This window comes from Babylonia areolata, chromosome 10, assembly GCF_041734735.1.
Source record: "Babylonia areolata isolate BAREFJ2019XMU chromosome 10, ASM4173473v1, whole genome shotgun sequence".
NCBI lineage: Eukaryota > Metazoa > Mollusca > Gastropoda > Neogastropoda > Buccinidae > Babylonia > Babylonia areolata.
Genome location: NC_134885.1, coordinates 2,266,674 through 2,288,975, shown reverse-complemented (window position 1 = coordinate 2,288,975; position 22,302 = coordinate 2,266,674). Strand labels below are relative to the sequence as shown.

General features: G+C 46.9%; 2 protein-coding genes across 3 annotated transcripts in view; one reads left to right on the top strand and one right to left on the bottom strand.

Moving 5' to 3' along the window:
- The window catches only part of LOC143286704 (malignant fibrous histiocytoma-amplified sequence 1 homolog), a 29,120-nt gene extending 17,943 nt beyond the window's left edge, over positions 1-11,177 (top strand). The window contains 5 exon segments of the mRNA XM_076594379.1: positions 2,641-2,768; positions 4,333-4,590; positions 5,872-6,195; positions 6,612-8,309; positions 8,311-11,177. Coding sequence (XP_076450494.1) covers positions 2,641-2,768; positions 4,333-4,590; positions 5,872-6,195; positions 6,612-8,309; positions 8,311-8,775 — 2,873 coding nt within the window. The 3' untranslated portion in view covers positions 8,776-11,177.
- LOC143286705 (lipase maturation factor 2-like) overlaps positions 1-22,302 on the bottom strand; it is an 85,910-nt gene that overhangs the window by 52,242 nt on the left and 11,366 nt on the right. For both annotated transcript variants that reach the window (XM_076594380.1, XM_076594381.1), the window contains exons 4-7: positions 20,433-20,461; positions 17,772-17,968; positions 16,564-16,589; positions 11,582-11,734 (exon numbers count right to left, since the gene is read on the bottom strand). In XM_076594380.1, the coding sequence (XP_076450495.1) occupies positions 11,582-11,734; positions 16,564-16,589; positions 17,772-17,968; positions 20,433-20,461 (405 nt within the window). The remainder of the gene's footprint in view (positions 1-11,581; positions 11,735-16,563; positions 16,590-17,771; positions 17,969-20,432; positions 20,462-22,302) is intronic.

The window sequence follows — 22,302 nt, the reverse complement described above, 5'->3', positions numbered from 1 at the left end:
TTCTACTTCCCACATCATCACAGCTTCTACTTCCCACACACCATCACAGCTTCTGCTTCCCACACACCATCACAGCTTCTACTTCCCACACAGCTTCTACTTCCCACACACCATCACAGCTTCTACTTCCCACACACCATCACAGCTTCTACTTCCCACACACCATCACAGCTTCTACTTCCCACACCATCACAGCTTCTACTTCCCACATCATCACAGCTTCTACTTCCCACACAGCTTCTACTTCCCACACACCATCACAGCTTCTACTTCCCACACCATCACAGCTTCTACTTCCCACACAGCTTCTACTTCCCACACACCATCACAGCTTCTACTTCCCACACCATCACAGCTTCTACTTCCCACACCATCACAGCTTCTACTTCCCACACAGCTTCTACTTCCCACACACCATCACAGCTTCTACTTCCCACATCATCACAGCTTCTACTTCCCACATCATCACAGCTTCTACTTCCCACACACCATCACAGCTTCTACTTCCCACACCATCACAGCTTCTACTTCCCACATCATCACAGCTTCTACTTCCCACACCATCACAGCTTCTACTTCCCACACCATCACAGCTTCTACTTCCCACACCATCACAGCTTCTACTTCCCACACCATCACAGCTTCTACTTCCCACACACCATCACAGCTTCTACTTCCCACACCATCACAGCTTCTACTTCCCACACCATCACAGCTTCTACTTCCCACACCATCACAGCTTCTACTTCCCACACAGCTTCTACTTCCCACACACCATCACAGCTTCTACTTCCCACACCATCACAGCTTCTACTTCCCACACACCATCACAGCTTCTACTTCCCACACCATCACCATCACAGCTTCTACGTCTTCACCTGTACCTGAAATGAACCTAGTCTTGCAGCAACCACGATTTTAGTTTTTCAGCTCTCAGTCTTACAGCAACTGCAGTTTTAGTCTTTGTGCTCTCACTCTCTGGATTTGGCTGCCTGTTGGTCTTTGGCATCAACCAACACTCCCTCTGTTCAAACCACAGATAAAACGCTCATCTCGTCCTCAGAAAGAAAAGATCTGAGCACATCACTCCTCTTTTGCAACATCTCCACTGGCTCCCTGTCTCACACCGAATAAAGTACAAGATCAGCACTCTATGTTATAGATGTATTCACAAAACTGCCCCTTCCTATCTCTGCGGCTGCCTTCACCTCTACACTCCATCTCGCTCACTACGATCGGCTTCGGATCCACTCTGTTTACGCATACCCAGATTCAAACACTCAACTGTTGGCCGCCATTCTTTCTCTCTCTCTGGACCTTGCAATTGGAATGAACTTCCTCTTTTGCTTCGTCAAGTCTCCACACTCAGCTCTTTCAAGTTTGGCCTTAAAACCCACCTCTTCCCAAAATAGCCTCCCTTGCCAGCCTCTTCCTTGTCTTTAGTTTTTACAGTTTTAGAGTTATGCATGCGTGTGAATGACTGGTGCGAAAGCACTTTGATTTGTCTCTGCACAAGATTCAGCACTATATAAATACCATTATTATTATTATTATTATTATCATCTGTTCTGTGAGGGGGTTTTGTGATTTTTTCTTTTCTCCCCTGTTAATTCATGCTGTTTTCTGTTCATCAGTGCATGTGTGTATGACTGAGTGCGGCAAGTCATTTTGAGGCATGTCTGCGTGTGAAAGGAGCGAGCGCTAACGCATCGAATCAAAACTCTGAAAGAATTATGCAATGCAAGTTCCATTCATCATCAATACGATCATCTTCCTCTTCTTCATTCCTGGGCTGCGACTCCCATGTATGGACTCCTTTAAATGTATGGGCTTTTACATGTATGACAGTCATAACCCCCGCTATGTAGGCAGTCATACTGTTTTTTGGGGAGGTACAAGGGAGGGGGCAGGTGGTGGGTAATCATCAGTATTTCAAAGAACAATCCGTCCACGACTAACACATCAACACGGTGCTGTGTGTGTGTGACAGCGAAGAACGTGAGTGCGAGGGAGGGGGCAGGTGGTGGGTAATCATCAGTATTTCTAACAGCAATCCGTCCACGACTAACACATCAACACGGTGGTGTGTGTGTGTGTGACAGCGAAGAACATGGGCGCAAGGGAGGGGTTTGGTGGGGTGGGTTACCATCAGTATTTCTAACAGCTATCCGTCCACGACTAACACATCAACACGGTGTTGTGTGTGTGTGTGACAGCGAAGAACGTGAGTGCGAGGGAGGGGTTTGGTGGGGTGGGTTACCATCAGTATTTCTAACAGCAATCCGTCCACGACTAACACATCAACACGGTGGTGTGTGGGTGTGTGACAGCGAAGAATGTGGGCGCAAGGGAGGGGGCAGGTGGTGGGTAATCATCAGTATTTCTAACAGCAATCCGTCCACGACTAACACATCAACACGGTGGTGTGTGTGTGTGTGACAGCGAAGAACGTGAATGCGATGGAGGGGCCAGGGGGTGGGTTATCATCAGTATTTTATACAGCAATTCATCCATGTAGGCAGTCATACTCTGTTTTCTGGGGTGGTTGGTAGGTGGGAGCACGGTTATCACCATCACCAGTATTTCTAACAGCAATCCATCCATGACAGACACATCACAACGGTGCTCTGTGTGCTACAGCGAAGGACGTGGGAGTGCTGATCCTGGCCTCCAACAACCTGAGGTCTCTGCCCATGGAGGTCAGGCGCATGAAGTCACTCATCAGGCTGGACATCAGCCGCAACGGCATCCGCTGCACTCATCCCGGGGTCAGTGACGGCCATACCTCCCTGGGTGGTGTTGTGTTGTGTTGTTGTATTGTACTGTATTGTATTGTATTGTAATGTAATGTAATGTATTGTATTGTAGTGTATTGTATTGTAGTGTGGTGTGGTGTGGTGTGGTGTACTGTGTTGCAATGTTTTGTGTTGTGTTGCATTGTATTGTACTGTATTGTGTTGTGTTGTATTCCAATGTATTGTACTGTAGTGCATTGTATTGTCCTGTTGTAGTGCATCGTATTGTCCTGTTGTCCTGTTGTAGTGCATCATATTGTCCTGTTGTAGTGCATTGTATTGTCCTGTTGTAGTGCATCGTATTGTCCTGTTGTCCTGTTGTAGTGCATCGTATTGTCCTGTTGTAGTGCATCGTATTGTCCTGTTGTAGTGCATCATATTGTCCTGTTGTAGTGCATCATGTCGTCCTGTTACAGTGTATTATCCTTTTGTAGTGCATTGTATTGTCCTGTTGTAGTGCATCATATTGTCCTGTTGTAGTGCATCATATTGTCCTGTTGTAGTGCATCATATTGTCCTGTTGTAGTACAGTGTATTATCCTTTTGTAGTGCATCATATTGTCCTGTTGTAGTGCATCATATTGTCCTGTTGTAGTGCATCATATTGTCCTGTTGTAGTGTCATGTCGTCCTGTTACAGTGTATTATCCTTTTGTAGTGCATCATATTGTCCTGTTGTAGTGCATCATATTGTCCTGTTGTAGTGCATCGTATTGTCCTGTTGTAGTGCATCATATTGTCCTGTTGTAGTACAGTGTATTGTCCTGTTGTAGTGCATCATATTGTCCTGTTGTAGTGCATCATATTGTCCGGTTGTAGTACAGTGTATTGTCCTGTTGTAGTGCATCATATTGTCCTGTTGTAGTGCATCATATTGTCCGGTTGTAGTGCATCATATTGTCCTGTTGTAGTGCATCATATTGTCCTGTTGTAGTACAGTGTATTGTCCTGTTGTAGTACAGCGTATTGTCCTGTTGTAGTGCATCATATTGTCCTGTTGTAGTGCATCATATTGTCCTGTTGTAGTGCATCATATTGTCCGGTTGTAGTACAGCGTATTGTCCTGTTGTAGTGCATCATATTGTCCTGTTGTAGTGCATCATACTGTCCTGTTGTAGTGCATCATATTGTCCTGTTGTCCTGTTGTAGTGCACTGCATTGTCCTTTTGTAGTGCATCATATTGTCCTTTTGTAGTGCATTGTACTGTACTGTTGCAGTGCATTGTATTGTCCTGTTGTAGTGCATCGTATTGTCCTGTTGTAGCGCACTGTCTTGCACTGTCTACTGTACTGTTGTTGCTTTGTAATGTACCGCACTGCATCATGCTGTATTTCTGTGTACTGTATTGTACTATGTTGCATTTTATGGCACTGCACTGTATTGCACTGAATCACACTGCATTGTATTGCATTGTATTGCATTGTATTGCACTGAATCTGTGCAATCGTACTGTACTCTACTGCACTGTACTGTACTGCACTGCACCATATTGCCCTGTTATACTGTAATGCACTACACACCCACTGCCCCCCCCCAGGACTTCTCGGGCCTGCCCCAGGAGCTGGAGTCCCTGACGGACCTGGAGGAGCTGAAGATCTCGGAGTGCAACCTGCCCTACGTGCCGCCCACCATCTGGCGCCTCACACAACTGCGGGCCCTGGACCTGAGCCGTAACAAGATCAACATCCTGCCGCCCGAGGTGGGGCAGCTGGTGGAGCTCCGCAGGCTCAACCTGCAGCAGACCAACATCACCTCCCTGCCCCCGGAGATCGCATACTGCCAGGAGCTGGAGGAGGTGTGTGGTGTGTTGTGTTGTGTTGTGTTGTGTTGTGTTGTGTATTGTGTTGTGTTGTGTTGTGTTGTGTTGTGTTGTGTATTGTGTTGTATTGTATTGTACTGTGTTGTGTATTGTGTTGTGTTGTATTGTATTGTGTTGTGTATTGTGTTGTATTGTGTTGTGTATTGTGTTGTATTGTGTTGTGTTGTGTTGTATTATTTTACTCTTTTTTGTCGCAACAGATTTCTCTGTGTGAAATTCAGGCTGCTCTCCCCAAGGACAGCGTGTCGCTACACTGAGAGCACCACTTATTTCTTTTCGTTATTTTTTTTTTTGCCTGCAATGTTTTTGTTTTCCTGTTGAAGTGGATTTTCCTACAGAATTTTGCCGGGGACAAACCTTTTGTTGCCGTGGGTTCTTTTACGTGTGCAAAGTTCATGCTGCACATGGGATCTCAGTTTATCATCTCATCTGAATGACTAGCATCCAGACCACTACTCCAGGTCTTGTGAAGGGGGAAAAAAATACTGGAGACTGTGGTATTCGAACCAGTGCGCTCAGATTCTCTCGCTTCCTAGGCTTTTGTTTCAGTTTCCCACGGAGGCCTCACTCAGTTTCTGACAAATCCATGTATGCGCTGCACCCACATCTGCAAGGCTGAGGAGATGCTGCTTCGGTTCAATTTCTCTAGTGTTCAGATTCTAATGGTTCATCTATGAAATACCAGCATTCTTCTTTTCTTTAAAAATCTCTTCTGAAACGTCATTTAATCTCAAGGACCACATATTCCAACCTCTCTTAGGTTTGTGACACGTTACTGAACGTCAACTGTGACAGCAACTTTGGCATCTTCCTCAGATAAGTATCTTAACCACTCTGTCACTTTCCTCAGATACACACCACCTCCCTCAGACAAACCTCCTAACCATTCTCCCACCTCCCTCAGACAAACCTCCTAACCATTCTCCCACCTCCCTCAGACAAACCTCCTAACCATTCTCCCACCTCCCTCAGACAAACCTCCTAACCATTCTCCCACCTCCCTCAGACAAGCATCCTAACCATTCTCCCACCTTCCTCAGACAAACCTCCTAACCATTCTCCCACCTCCCTCAGACAAACCTCCTAACCATTCTCCCACCTCCCTCAGACAAGCATCCTAACCATTCTCCCACCTCCCTCAGACAAGCATCCTAACCATTCTCCCACCTCCCTCAGACAAGCATCCTAACCACCGCGCCACCTCCCTCAGACAAGCGTCCTAACCACCACGCCACCTCCCTCCCTTCCTCCCTGCAGGTGTTGCTGTGGGGCAACAGCATCGAGACGCTGCCAGACACGCTGCCCGAGATGCCCAAGCTGCGGGTGCTGGCCCTCAACTACCGCAGTTTCTGCGGGGTGGTCGACCCCTACATGGAGAACCTCTTGCGCAAGCGGCAGATCAACTCGGAGCACATCCCCGTGGTGGTGTTCGAACTGCCGGCCCTCGAGGTGCTGGACCTGGAGAGCACCAAGCTCAACAACCTGCCGGACGTCTACACCATCAGCCTGAAAGAGTTCTACCTGTGCCGCAACTTCCTGCACACCATCCCGCCCACCATCTACAACCTGCGCTACCTGCAGGTAAAACACCTTGTGCAGGGGATTCTGTTAAAAATAAAAAAAAAAAAATCTATGTAAAAGAAAACAACTTTCACACGTCATCATTTCTATTATGTAAGACATATGAGAAATGGAAGAGCCAAACTTTGAGTGAATGGTTGAACATCAATGAAGAAAGAAAAACAAAAATGGATGAAAAGCTGATGATTTCTGTGACGTCCCTTGTTACATTAGATACATGTCCTCTGGAAACAATTCTTTATTGTTTTGATTTCTTTTCTTTTTTTTCTTTTTTTTTTTTAAACGAAACACTGTTTTTCCATCCCCCCACACCTGAGTTTGACTGTGTCTTTAAGAAAACCTGGAGGAACTTTGCCTAATATATGTGTGTGTGTGTGTGTGTGTGTGTGTGTGTGTGCGTGTGTGTGTGCCCACAGGTGTTGGACATGTCCTTCAACCTCCTGATGACTCTCCCCGAGGACATCGGCCGCCTCCGCAGCCTCAAGGTGCTGCGCCTCAACAACAACAGCTTCGAACGTGTGCCCCCCACGCTGGGCCACCTGGAGAGCCTGGTGGAGCTCAACATGGCCAAGAACAGGATCCGCCGCCTCCCCTCCGAGATCCGAGGCCTCAAGGAGCTGAGAACCCTCATCCTGGAGGACAACGACCTGCAGTCGCTGCCCGACGAGATCTGTGAGCTGACGAACCTGGAGACCCTAGACGTGACCAAGAACTCCATCCGTGTGCTGCCTCTGAAGCTGTACAAGCTGGTCAACCTGAAGGAGGCCCACGGGTTCCGCAAGCTGACCAAGCACGGCCTGTGGCTGTACCAGAACCCACTGGAGCAGCCGCCCCCCGAGGTGTGGCGCACGGAGAAGCCCGAGAACATCTACAGCTACCTGAAGAAGCTGCTCATCATCAAGACGGAGAACCTGCAGCGGCAGAAGATCCTGGTGCTGGGCAACTCACAGGCCGGCAAGACCAGCCTGGTGCGGGTTCTGGCCCAGGGCAAGTCCTCCCTCACCGCCGCCATGGCCGACCGCACGCGGCTGATGGAGCAGACGCCATGCAAGACGGAGAACAACGTGGCCTTCATGCTGCACGACTTTGGCGGCGATGACGCCTATCGCATGATGCACCACCTCTTCCTGGACAGAAAGGCACTGGCCATGATCGTCTACGATGCTAACACCTTCCGGGAGGAGAACTACCAGGAGGTGATCGGGCGCTGGCTGCAGATGCTGACAGCCTTCAGCCCCGGGGTGGTGGTGAAGCTGGTGGGCACCAAGTGCGACACGCTAGAGCACGACGAGGGCGAGGACGTTCCCAACCACTGCGACGTCGTCTGCCAGCTGGTGAAGCGCCACCTACAGGAGCACCGCCGGAAGCTGCAGGCGGAGCTGGAGGTCCTTGAGGAGGACCTCACCAAGTTCGGCAAGTCCACGGAGGGGAAGGAAGAGCTGAGCGACGCCCAGGCCTCCATCCAACAGATGCTGCAGGCCAGGAAGGACCGGCTGAACGACATCCTGGCATGTCCGCTGCGCGTGCTGCCTAAGGTGTCGTCAGTCAGCGCCACGGACAGTCTGGAGGGGGTCAGGGAGCTGGTCAGTGACCTGGAGCACCTGGCCATCGACCGCTCCCTCTTCCCCCACGCACAGCGCAAGGTGCCCCAGCACTGGAACCGCCTGCGGGCCAACCTCAAACTGCAGAGCGGGTACTACCTGCTGTGGGACCACGTGGAGCAGACAGCAGCACTCTTTGGTATCCATGACGACGAGCTGAAGGAGTGCGTGCAGTACTACTGCGACACGGGGGAGGTGCTGTGGTACGAGAGTATCAACGGTCTGTCGGAGATCGTGTTCCACAGGCCCCGGGTCCTGGTGGACCTCCTGTCCTGCCTGTACCGCCACGACGTGCACCACTACCTCCAGTTCCCCGACAACAAGGTGTTCTACAGCAAGGGACACCTGACGGAGGAGGGCTTCAATGTCAGCAGGGACCTCTTCCTGCAGTACGGCCAGCTGTCCAGGCCCCTCCTCAACTGCCTCTGGTTCCACGAGGGCATGTCCCAGGACACGCTGACCGACCTGCTGGAGTTGCTGCCCCTGCTGGACCTGTGCTACACCATCCCCGAGCCCTGACTCCCCCACCCTCCCCCTCCACCAGCGCCCTCTCATGGTGCTCCCATTCTACAATCAGGACACCGACCTGACCCCGCTGGCCGAGGTGTGGCCTGAGAGCCCTCCCACCCATGAGAAGTCGCTCAGAGTTATCTACCACTTCCCCGTCGTCTTCCCCTTCGGTGTCTTCCAGCAGATTGCGGCGGCCATCCAGGACATGGTGATGACGCGCATGGACTGGCGTGACGTCATCTTCGCCACCACGGAGACGGAGAAGGTGCTGGTGTGGAGGAACCTGAGCCAGGTGGACGAGGCCGGCACTCTGATGCTGGCCGTGCGGGGGGCGGACTTCTCCCTGGTGCAGGACCTGATGCAGGACCTGATGGAGCAGGTCACCGACCTCCTCAAGCGCTTCCCCGGCCTCTACTGGAAGGTGGATGTGCAGGGCAGCAACATCAACACCTTCCTCAAGGTCATGTGAGTCCAGACAGGTCACCAACACTGACTTTCTCCTCAAGGTCAAGAGAGTCTTACCACATTTGGCCTTCATCAAGGCATGATCAGTGCAGTGTGTTTATGCAAAGATCAAGGATCTGCCTTTTTTTTTTCTCCCAGCAGAGTTGGTGCAGTGTATGTGGATCTTCAAAACACTCTGACACCTTCTTGATTCTGAAACTTGCCGCAGTGCTGATGGGCCAACAAAGGACATGGAGTAACTGCTCAACATGAACACACAATTCCTGCTGGATGTGTCGACTCCTTCCATCTGTCACAAAACAGAGAGAGAAGCCACACTTGCTGCGATGCAAATGGATCCACTGTGATGTAATTCTGTTCAACACGAACGTCTAATTTCTGCATCATCCGCTGACAACCTCCGTCCATCACAAAACAGAAACAAAAGCTTGCCGCAATGCAAACGGATGTACTGCGACAGTCACCGGAATTCATTACTGACCGCAGTATCATGAAACTCTCTAAGTGGGGTCCTTCTCCACCTGGTTTCTGTCGGAGGGGTGACACCTTTACAAGCAAACTGTGATAATCTATACAACAGAGAAACAGTCAAAACTCACTGACAATCTGTGATAGTTCTGCGGGACACCCTTTCTTCTGGGCTTTTCCTCACAAACCTTTCTCTTTTTTTCTTTTTCTTAAATCAGTTTAAGCCTAACATTCACTCCCACACCCAATTTAAACATTTTCACACACGAGCACGCACACAAACTTTGAGACACAGGTAACACCAGACACTTCACATCCCATCAGGTGACTTTCTTTTTTTTTAAACCACTTGCCTGCCTTGTTGGCTGTTCTGTTTTATTGTGGCACAACATCTGAAGACAGGAAAGTCCAACATGGGGGAGGGGGAGGGGGTCAGTTACCACCAGCTGAAGTCTACATACCCCCACCGATCATTCCAGGCTACAGGCCCCAGGGTTGATCTGGGCTGGCCAGATTTGACCCTGGGGTAGAAACCAACAGGGGAACAAATACACTGCTACACCGGCACCAGTCGTACAGGAAATTTCTACAGACCGCTACTGAACTTACTGTGAACATCCAGGGTTCAGTTATTTCGACTTGCAGTGGGCTTTCAGTTATCCTTGTCACTCAGTCACGCTTCTCTGACGTTTGTTTGACGTGAAAATACTGTTTCCCCTGTTTCTCTTTGTTGCCGTTTCTTGTTAGTCTGCAAGTGTCTTGTGACATGACTTGTGGCTGGGTGTGATATGTTAGGAGATGCCCCATACTGCTGCCATTTCCAAGTGTCTTATTCTATAATTTGCAACAAATGAGTTTGTCAAAACTGTTGAGGACATAAGAAATTAGCCTTGAACAGACTGTCAGACACAAAAGACAGGGATTTATATCTGTGCAGTCCACAGTGAACAACAAGGTACAAAACCTGGATCACTGCTTGTTTGTGGCACAGACATACACATGCACACGCATACACACACACACGTACACACACATACACTCACACACACACTCACTCACACACACAGCTAGGTGATTCTGTAAGGGTTACAACCAGACTGGAGCCTACAGCACACGCACTGTCACAGATTACCCTTCAGGCTGTTTCTCATTGTTCTGCATCTCAAACTCCAGTAGTGCGGACTGTCCCCATCACCCCCCCCTCCTCCCCCACCACCCCCAACAGTTGAATATTTTATCAGTTTCATTTGTGCCTAAAATTTTGCACATGATAAATGCCCAACAAGAACATGAGGAAAAATGACCAATCACATGCATGCAAAAAAGAAAACAAAAAACAAAACAAATACCATCTCTCTCTCTCTCTCTCATATACACACGCACACACCCTCTCCCCCCCTCTCACTGTTAAGACTACAAACAAGACTACATATACCATTTCTCTCTCTCTCTCTCTCACATATACACATGCACACACACTCCCCCGCCCCCTCTCTCACTCTCACTGTTAAGACTACAAAACAAGACTGCTCAACTATCCTTTTTTCGTGTAAGTACAAATACACTATGTCCAGACACTGAATCCGCCTTGCAAATTAAAGGATGACCGAGCACGAGAGAGTGTGTACGTGTGCACATACCACCATTAACTAATACCAATCAGCTGATATGTTGATGAGAAAAATACAGAAAAGTGTGTGTGTGTGTGTGTGTGTGTGTGTGTGTGTCTCCATGTGAATGCACTGTATGCATGTATATTTATGAAACAGTGAGACTGTGTATGTATGTGTCATGAGTAAATGGTGGCCAGATGCTATATAGATACATGTTCATGAATATTATGCTATGTGTGTGTCTTTAGATGTAAATGCAGTGTCAATGTAGATGTTGCCCAACTCAACCACAATATTTGTAAATTAAAGCGTGTGCGTGTGCATATATACCTGTGTATGTGTGAGTGAGTGAGTGAGTGAGTGTGTGTGTGTGTGTGCGCGCGCGCGCGCGCGAGTGCATTCATGTATCGCAGTGTGTATGAATACACTCGCCGTATGTCGGTGTGTGATGGAAATAGACGCAGAGCAGTGGAAGTCTCAATGCTTACAATTAAACATTGTACTGTTCAATAATATACATGTGCATTTGCACACACACACACACACACAATGTGCTAACACACACACACACACACACAATGTGCTAACACACACAATGTGCTAACATACACACGTGCAAACACAAACACACACACACACTCTCTCCCCCTCTCACACACACACACATATGCCTACCCATACACCCACACACACACACACACACACATACCCAAACACACAGTGACCTACCTGTGAATAAAAGGCAATGATGCGCAGAGAGCGCACGGGGGCGAAGAAGAGGAAGGGGAGGGGGATCTCAATGACGTAGGTGGCCACCACCCCCAGGTGCAGAAACCAGACAGGCAGGTGGTGCCAGTACCAGGCCAGGGGCGTGGGGATACACTGCAGCATGATGATGATGATGATAATAATAATAATAATGGATACTTATACAGCACTCAGTCTGCTTCACACAACACATGACATTCCACAGGTGCTTCACACAACACCTGACATTCTAAGGTGCTTTACACAACACGTGACATTCTACAGGTGCTTCACACAACACGTGATGTTCTACAGGTGCTTCACACAACACATGACATTCTACAGGTGCTTCACAAAACACCTGACATTATACAGGTGCTTCACACAACACGTGACATTCTACAGGTGCTTCACAAAACACATAACATTCTACAGGTGCTTCACACAACACGTGACATTCTACAGGTGCTTCACACAACACCTGACATTCTACAGGTGCTTCACACAACACATGACATTCTACAGGTGCTTCACACAACACATGACATTCTACAGGTGCTTCACACAAAACCTGACATTCTAAGGTGCTTTACACGACATGTGACATTCTACAGGTGCTTCACACAACACATGATGTTCCACAGGTGCTTCACAAACAACATGACGTTCTAAAGGTGCTTCACAAAACACGTGACATTCTACATGTGCTTCGCACAACACTTGACATTCTACAGGTGCTTCATACAACACATGACATTCTACAGGTGCTTCACACAACACATGATGTTCCACAGGTGCTTCACACAACACATAACATTCCACAGGTGCTTCACACAACACCAGATATTCTACAGGTGCTTCACACAACATTCTACAGGTGCTTCACACAACACCTGACATTATACAGGTGCTTCACACAACACATAACATTCCACAGGTGCTTCACACAACACCAGATATTCTACAGGTGCTTCACACAACACACGACATTCTACAGTTGCTTCACACAACACCTGACATTCTACAGGTGCTTCACACAACACATGACATTCTACAGGTGCTTCACACAACACCAGATATTCTACAGGTGCTTCACACAACACGTGACATTCTACAGGTGCTTCACACAACACATGACATTCTACAGTTGCTTCACACAACACCAGATATTCTACAGGTGCTTCACACAACACATAACATTCCACAGGTGCTTCACACAACACCAGATATTCTACAGGTGCTTCACACAACACACGACATTCTACAGTTGCTTCACACAACACCTGACATTCTACAGGTGCTTCACACAACACCAGATATCCTACAGGTGCTTCACACAACATTCTACAGGTGCTTCACACAACACATGACATTCTACAGGTGCTTCACACAACACATGATGTTCCACAGGTGCTTTACAAAACACATGACATTCTACAGGTGCTTCACACAACACCAGATATTCTACAGGTGCTTCACACAACACATGACATTCTACAGGTGCTTCACACAACACATGATGTTCCACAGGTGCTTCACACAACACATGACGTTCTACAGGTGCTTCACACAACACATGACGTTCTACAGGTGCTTCACACAACACATGACGTTCTACAGTTGCTTCACACAACACGTGACATTCTACAGGTGCTTCACACAACACATGACATTCTACAGGTGCTTCACACAACACCAGATATTCTACAGGTGCTTCACACAACACGTGACATTCTACAGGTGCTTCACACAACACATGACATTCTACAGGTGCTTCACACAACACCAGATATTCTACAGGTGCTTCACACAACACGTGACATTCTACAGGTGCTTCACACAACACATGACATTCTACAGTTGCTTCACACAACACCAGATATTCTACAGGTGCTTCACACAACACATGACATTCTACAGGTGCTTCACACAACACCAGATATTCTACAGGTGCTTCACACAACACACGACATTCTACAGTTGCTTCACACAACACCTGACATTCTACAGGTGCTTCACACAACACATGACATTCCACAGGTGCTTCACACAACACCTGACATTCTAAGGTGCTTTACACAACACGTGACATTCTACAGGTGCTTCACACAACACCTGGCATCCCACAGGTGCTTCACACAACACATGATGTTCCACAGGTGCTTCACAGAACACCTGACGTTCTACAGGTGCTTCACACAACACATGACATTCTACAGGTGCTTCACACAACACCTGACATTCTACAGGTGCTTCACACAACACATAACATTCCACAGGTGCTTCACACAACACGTGACATTCTACAGGTGCTTCACACAACACCTGGCATCCCACAGGTGCTTCACACAACACATGATGTTCCACAGGTGCTTTACAAAACACATGACATTCTATATGACACATCACAGCAAAGTTGCATTTACACATATCTAGATGTACGCAGCAAACTATACACATCCATTAATACAATGTATACATACATATCTTCTTCTTCGTTTGCGGGCTGCAACTCCCACATTCCTTCGTATGTACACGAGTGGGCTTTTACGCATATGACCAGTTTTACCCGGCCGTGTTGGCAGCCATATTCCATTTTCGGAGGTGTGCGTGCTGGGAATGATCCTATTTCCATAACCCACCGAACGCTGACATGGATTACAGGATCTTTTAACATGCGCATTTGATCCTCTGCTTGTGTATACACACGAAAAGGGGTTCAGGCACTAGCAGGTCTGCACATATGTTGACCTGGGAGATCAGAAAAATCTCCACCCTTTTACCCACCAGGTGCTGTTACTGAGATTCAAACCCGGGACCCTCAAACTGAAAGTCCAATGTTTTAACCACTTGGTTCTTGTGCCTGTCATAATGATAACAATAGTGATGGATACTCACACAGCACTCTGCCCAGGAAACCGCTCTAGGTGCAATACAAAACACATGAAATTCTACGTAACACATCACATCACAGTTGCATTTACGCCTTTAAATGTACCCAGCAAACTATACACATCCATTAACACAATGTATACATACACATAAGCATAGGTTCAAACAGAAATACACATACCCAGCCCCCTCCCCACACAAGCATACATACACACACACACAACTGGCACACACATGCACATGTGTGTACACAAACATATGTGTGCATGTATACTCAAGCAAACCAAAACTATAAAGAAGTATGAACTGTTTGGATGGACATACCACACAACAAAACTTACTGCTAAGAGAATAGGTGACATTATGTCACATCCCACATACACTGCTTTGATCTGTACTGTATCGCATGGCACCACATTGCATTGCATTTTTCTTTGTGACAACATATTTCCCTATGTGAAATCCAGACTGCTCTTCCCAGGGACAGCATGTCGCTACAGTAAGAGCGCCACCCTTTTTTTCTTTTTCTTTCTTATATATACTTTTTTCTGCCTGCAACAGTGCAAGTGTATAAGCTTTCCTATCAAAATGGATTTTCCTACTGAATTTTGCCTGGGGACAACCCTATTGTTGCCGCTGGTTCTTTTACAAGTGCTAAGTTTATCGGAGTATCGTCTCCTCTGAATGACTAGCATCCAGACCACCGTTCAAGGTCTAGCGGAGAGGGAGACAATTCTGGCCAGTGTGGGATTTGATGGCCGTGTACTCAGATTCTCTCGACAGACATGTTCCCAGCAGGCCCTCACTCCTCTCCCCACTTTCACAGAACCAGCCATGTCATGTGAGCTTACAGCCAAGCCAACCACAAGGGGCCACTTCCTGGCTGAGGAACCCATCAACAATTAACTCTCTCCGGACGAAGGAATGCTCAAGCATTCCAACACAAAACATATTCGGATTCAGACGAAGGAATGGACTAGCATTCTTCGAAAGTAAAATCCATCATGCGCAGTACACGTGATTTTGTGGTTAGCCAAGCAGCATGTGCTATTCTGGGTCACTCCACAATCGAACAGTATGACTGATCAGCCCGGCATGTGTGGCCTGTCTCGCACACACGCTGACAAAGTCATTGACCGGTCGTCTGCTCGCATACCAGCCTGTTAGCAAAGCGGGTTCTTCTCAGAATGTTGTGAAGTGAACAAGGCAGTGACGGCAATGTTTTAAGGTTGCCGAAGTACTTGAAATGCTACAAACTGAAGGGTCGGACATTGAAGAGGTGGATGATGACAAAGAAGAAAGCGAATTTAATGCAGAAAGTGAGCATGGGTATGGTGATTCGGGGTGAAAAATTGGCAGTATTTTCTACATATGGCAAAACTGTAAAAATAAGTTGAGAAATTTGATTATTTTATATGTACTAGCTCAACACGTAATAAACCAATTCTGAAAGTTTCATTTTCTTACAAAGTATTTTGTATTTTTTGTAATTTTTTTCCAAACCCTTACAAATGGGCTGTCTGTGCTGAAAAGCAAGGGAGAAAACTTGTCATCCCGAGTGAGTTAAAAAACAAGTTGCACAGCCATCAAACAATTTCAATCACAAATGTAACATTAAAAGAACCATTTCAAAATGAAGCCTCCTTTCATACACATAAAAAAAAATGCAGTTGAAAATGTTCACTTCGTGAAGAAACAGAAAAAACTGTAACTTGTGGAAACTTCACGAGGACACGTCTTCACGGAGATAGCTGTGAATCGTTCTGTCGCATTTCTCGGGTTTCCCATTTTAAGGAAAAGTTACCAGACTTCAAAGCTGTGGTGTAAGAATTCTTAAAGACTCTAACACACATCTCATATATAAAGATGAAAGAAAGAAAGAAGAAAAGAAAAAGGAGGGAGAGAAATGGAAGGATGGATGGGGGGAGAGATAAAGGGAGAAAGTCAGGGAGAGACAGACAGACAGAGACAGAAAGAAAGCGAGAAAGTGAAAGACAGCAATATAAAATAAAATGAATGAACAAGAACAAAGAAACACACTCTAAAGGGGCATTATTTATACAATGTATTACCTGAGATTCAAAGTGGACTGTGAGAGCTGAAAAAGATGCAAGCAATCATTGTTATAAAACATCATTATAAAATAAAACTACATCACACACACACACACACACACACTCTCTCTCTCACACACACACACACACACACACACACACACGTACCTGTCAACCCCAACCAGATGCCTTCCCCTACACACAGGCACACACACATGCACACACACACACATGCACATACACACACACATTCACACACACACACACACATGCACACACACATATATCTGTCAACCCCTACCAGGTGCCTACACCACCCTCAGTCCCCTCCCCTACACAAACACACACACCCCACCCACCAACCCCCACATACACACTTGTCACACCCTACTAGGTGCCCACACCACCCCTTCCCCTCAACACACACACACACACACACACACAAACACACATTTCAAACCCCACTAGGTGCCCACACCACCCCTTCCCCTCAACACAAACACTCACACCCACCAAACCCTCCCACCCACAAACACACACACACTTGTCAAACACCACTAGGTGCCCACTCCCCCTTCCCATCAACACACACACACACACACACACACACACACACACACACACATATGCACACACACATATATCTGTCAACCCCTACCAGGTGCCTACACCATCCAAAGTCCCCTCCCCTACACAAACACAAACACACCTGTCAAACCCCACTAGATGCCCACACCACCCCCTTCCCCTCAACACACACACACACACACAGACACCCCCACCCACCCCCACCCCCACACACTTGTCAAACCCCACTAGGTGCCCACACCACCCCCTTCTCAAAACATACACACACACAGACACACCCACCACCACCCACCCACCCCCACAAACACACACACACACACCTGTCACATCCTACTAGGTGCCCACACCACCCCCTTCACACAGACACCCCACCCACCAACACCCACCCACCCCCACAAACACAAACACACACGTCAAACCCCACTAGGTGCCCACACCACCCCCTTCCTCTCAACACACACACACCCACACACAGACACTCCCACACCCACCCACCAACACCTACCCACCCCCACAAACACACACACTTGCCAAACCCCACTAGGTGTCCACACCACCCCCTTCCCCTCAACACACCCACCCCCACACACACACCCATCCTCACCCCCACCCACCAACACCCACCCACCCACACACACCTGTCAACCCCCACCAGGTGGGGCACTGGCTGGTCAGCTTGACCACGCCGGAAGCGAACATGAGTCTGAAGAGGAGCCAGCGGACGAGCCAGAGAGTGAGGTAGTCGTGGGGCGTGGAGGAGCGGACAGGCCTGAAGGGCAGGATGATGGGGGCCACCAGCAGGGTCAGGAACCCAGCCTCCAGCAGCAGGATATCCCTGGAAGGACACACACAGAGACGTCACACACACAGCAATGCCACACACACAGCAATGTCACACAAACAGCGATGTCACACACACAGCGATGTCACACACACAGCAATGCCACACACACAGCAATGTCACACACACAGCAATGTCACACACACAGCGATGTCACACACACAGCAATGTCACACACACAGCGATGTCACACACACAGCAATGTCACACACACAGAGATGTCACACACACTGCGATGTCACACACACTGCGATGTCACACACACAGCAATGTCACACACACAGAGAGATGTCACACACACTGCGATGTCACACACACAGAGATGTCACACACACTGCAATATCACACACACAGCAATGTCACACACACAGCGATGTCACACACACAGAGAGATGTCACACACACTGCGATGTCACACACAGAGAGATGTCACACACACTGCGATGTCACACACAGAGAGATGTCACACACACTGCGATGTCACACACACAGCAATGTCACACACACAGAGAGATGTCACACACACAGCAATGTCACACACACTGTCACTATCAAACACACACAGCAATGTCACACACTGTCGCCTAGAGGTAATGCATCCGCCTAGGAAGTGAGAGAATTTGAGCGCGCTGGTTCGAATCACGGCTCAGCCACCGATATTTTCTCCCCCTCCACAAGACCTTGAGTGGTGGTCTGGACACTAGTCATTCAGATGAGACAATAAACCGAGGTCCCATGTGCAGCATGCACTTAGCACACGTAAAAGAACTCACGGCAACAAAAGGGTTGTTCCTGGCAAAATTCTGTAGATAAATCCACTTCGATAGGGAAAACAAATAAAACTGCACGCAGGAAAAAAAATAACAAAAAATGGGTGGCGCTGTAGTGTAGTGACGCGCTCTCCTTGGGGAGAGCAGCCCAAATTTGACACAGAGAAATCTATTGTGATAAAAAGAAATACAAATACAAATACAAATAAGTAAAGGGAGGTAATTCTAAGCTAACGGAGCTTCCAATTGACCCTCTTTCATTGTCATGACTGGTCACAGGAACATGTATTCTGATGGACTGGCTGGGCTGAATACAAATTTAAATCTGAGTACACTGCAGTAAGCAGGATGATTGTCGCATGTTTCTGTCCATAACAATTACCCACTCCATGCCTTCAGCTTCAATGCCAACAGAGGGAAATCTGCTTTTTCGACAAAGTAAAAAAATTGGCATTTTCCTTTTCAACCTGAATCAGTTATCATTAGTGGTGTATCAATTCAGCACTGAATAATCCACTCTCAAACTCTCCCTGGGATGGTCATTCCTGTCAGCTGTAGGTCTGACGTCATTTGTCGTGGGTGTCAGTGTCACCTGTCATAGCACTGACGTCATTTGTCATGGGTGTCAGTGTCATCTGACATAGCTGATATCATTTGTCATGGGTGTCAGTGTCATCAGAACAGCACTACATCATTTGTCATGGGTGTCAGTGTCACCTGACATAGCGCTGGCGTCATTTGTCAGGGGTGTCAGCTGTCACCTGACATAGCTCTGGCGTCATTTGTCAGGGGTGTCAGTGTCACCTAACATAGCACTACCTGTCAGCACAGACACAGTTCCACAAAAAGAGAAAAAGAACAACTCCACAAACTTCTCTGATCAAACGAAATAAAAGTGAAATACAACACAGATGTACAAGCACTGTACCTTTTATCTACTCCATCACGTTAATCATCTCTGGCTGCCTCAGTTGCTGAGTTTATTCCTTCACCTCTGGCTTCATAAATAAATAACATAGAATAATGACTCTACTTGATCACTGTCAGTTAACTGCAGGCGAGCTTTGCAGAATGAAAAAAAATGAATGATCAAACTGAAAAGAATAAAGGAAACATGATAATAATAATAATAATAATGATAATAATAATAATAATAGTGGATCTTCCGTGCTTGGGGTGAGTCCTGTCAATGTCGTCAGTGTCGGCAGATTCATGGGTGGCTGTTGTTTGAGGGACGTGGTGGCGGTCTCCACTCTGGGAGGGACGCTCACTCAGTCTGGCTCCGCGACTAAGCCATTATTGTCGTTAGTAGGGGGCTTAGTAGGTGGTGTCCTAAGTACGTTAAAACAGAACAGGCACCACTGAACACCACCGAAGTAACTCAGCAGCAGTGCAGGGGTGCTGGTCTCTGGTGTGTGGCCTCCAGGCAACCTAACATCGATGGTTCCCTGTGGACTACCGACGCTGGAACTGCGACGGACGAACCCGGGTGTGGCCGTGTATGGGGGAATCTAAATGAGCGGCGTGGGAGTAATGCCACTGAAACGGTGCAGATGATGGGGCAGAAAAAAAAAACAATAATAATAATAATAATGGATACTTGTTGAGCACTTCCCTCCCTTTCAAAGGGAAGAAGGGCAGATAATTTGAAGGAAGGAGGGGGAGATAATCTGAAGGAAACAACTCACCACTGAAACCATAAGAAGGTCTGTCCAACCTGCCCAAAGAAACCAGCTGAATTATTCATCGTCATCATCATCATCTATCGGCTGGATTGAAACGTTCAACATCCTTCTGATACCTTCTGAAACAATGAGCTGTAAATGTGAAGGAAAAAAAAAAAAGACTACAGCACCCATTTTTCACTGACTGATTTAAATGCATCACTTTGTGGCTTCTTTCAGCTGATTCATAAACATAAATGGAGTCAGTTTTCTATGCTGCTTAATAATAATAATAATAATAATAATGGATACTTATATAGCACACTATCCAGAAATCTGCTCTAGGTGCTTTACAAAAACGCTTTTGTTAACATAAAACATTTCATCTATGTTACATGCACACACCAAACTGTGACTACACACACACACACACACACACACACACACACTGCATACATACATTTTAACATACATGTGTATCTAACAGCTACCCTAACACATACGCACACATAGGCAGGCACAAACTTACATAAATTAATACACAACTATTCATCGCCTCTCTTAAGTCCTATGGAACCATGTAAGCATTAGTGTGCTCTTGTCTGACTGTCAACCAAAACACAAAATATACTTATCTTATGGAAGTGAAAGTAATGAAGAGCACATTGTATAGCAGTAAGAGAAAGGAAACAGAAAAACTGACTGCTTCACGGGCTGGCTGATCAAGCAACTGACTCACTGATCAATACTGAAGCATACACCCGTGCCTTCTTTTGTCCACTTCTGCACTCTGGTGGTAAAATTCCTTGTTACACATTTCATACAAACCTTTCCAGGCAACAGGAAAATCTTTATTCTACAATGAATGATACCACCACAAAGAACAGATGCAGTAGGAAACCAGACAAACTGCATTCCAAATTGAACAAACAAGAGAGGCAAGGCCTTCAAGACTCACTTGTGATAAATTAAGTCCCCTAGCATTAATTACAGAGTAATTTCCCTTTTTTACTATCTGCACCAAAACGTTTGCAAAATAAATAAAAATTCCATGCTTAGCAAAAGAAGTTCCTGTTTGAACAAAAAATGATAATAATGACTCCTCTTGTTGTTGTGTCAGAATAAGAGGTCAAAGTGCCAAATTTAGAGAATACAAAAAATATAAATATAACAGTAAATGCAGTTTGCATATAATTAGGCTTCTTTTTTTATTTTTTTGTGCCCATCCCAGAGGTGCAATATTGTTTTAAACAAGATGACTGGAAAGAACTGAATTTTTCCTATTTTTATGCCAAATTTGGTGTCAACTGACAAAGTATTTGCAGAGAAAATGTCAATGTTAAAGTTTACCACGGACACACAGACACACGGACACACACACACACACACAGACAACCGAACACCGGGTTAAAACAGAGACTCACTTTGTTTACACAAGTGAGTCAAAAACCCATAATGAACAAAAACTAAGAAAAGCAAAGGACATATACTTAGAAGGCAACAGGACAAACTTAAATTTCTATTGAACAAGAGCTAACTGAGGGATATAACATATGATATTATATCTTCTTCTTCTGCCCATGTGAGCTGCAACTCCCACACTCACCAGTATGTACCAGCAAGCTTTTACAGGTATGACCCTTTTACCCTGCCATACCCCATTCGGGAGGGATGGATAAATGTGGAGTGATGGCCTAGAGGTAACGCCTCCACCTAGGAAGCGAGAGAATCTGAGTGCGCTGGTTGGAATCACAGCTCAGCCACCGATATTTTCTTCCCCTCCACTAGACCTTGAGTGGTGGTCTGGACGCTAGTCATTCGGATGAGACAATAAACCGAGGTCCCGTGTGCAGCATGCACTTAGCGCATGTAAAAGAGCCCACGGCAACAAAAG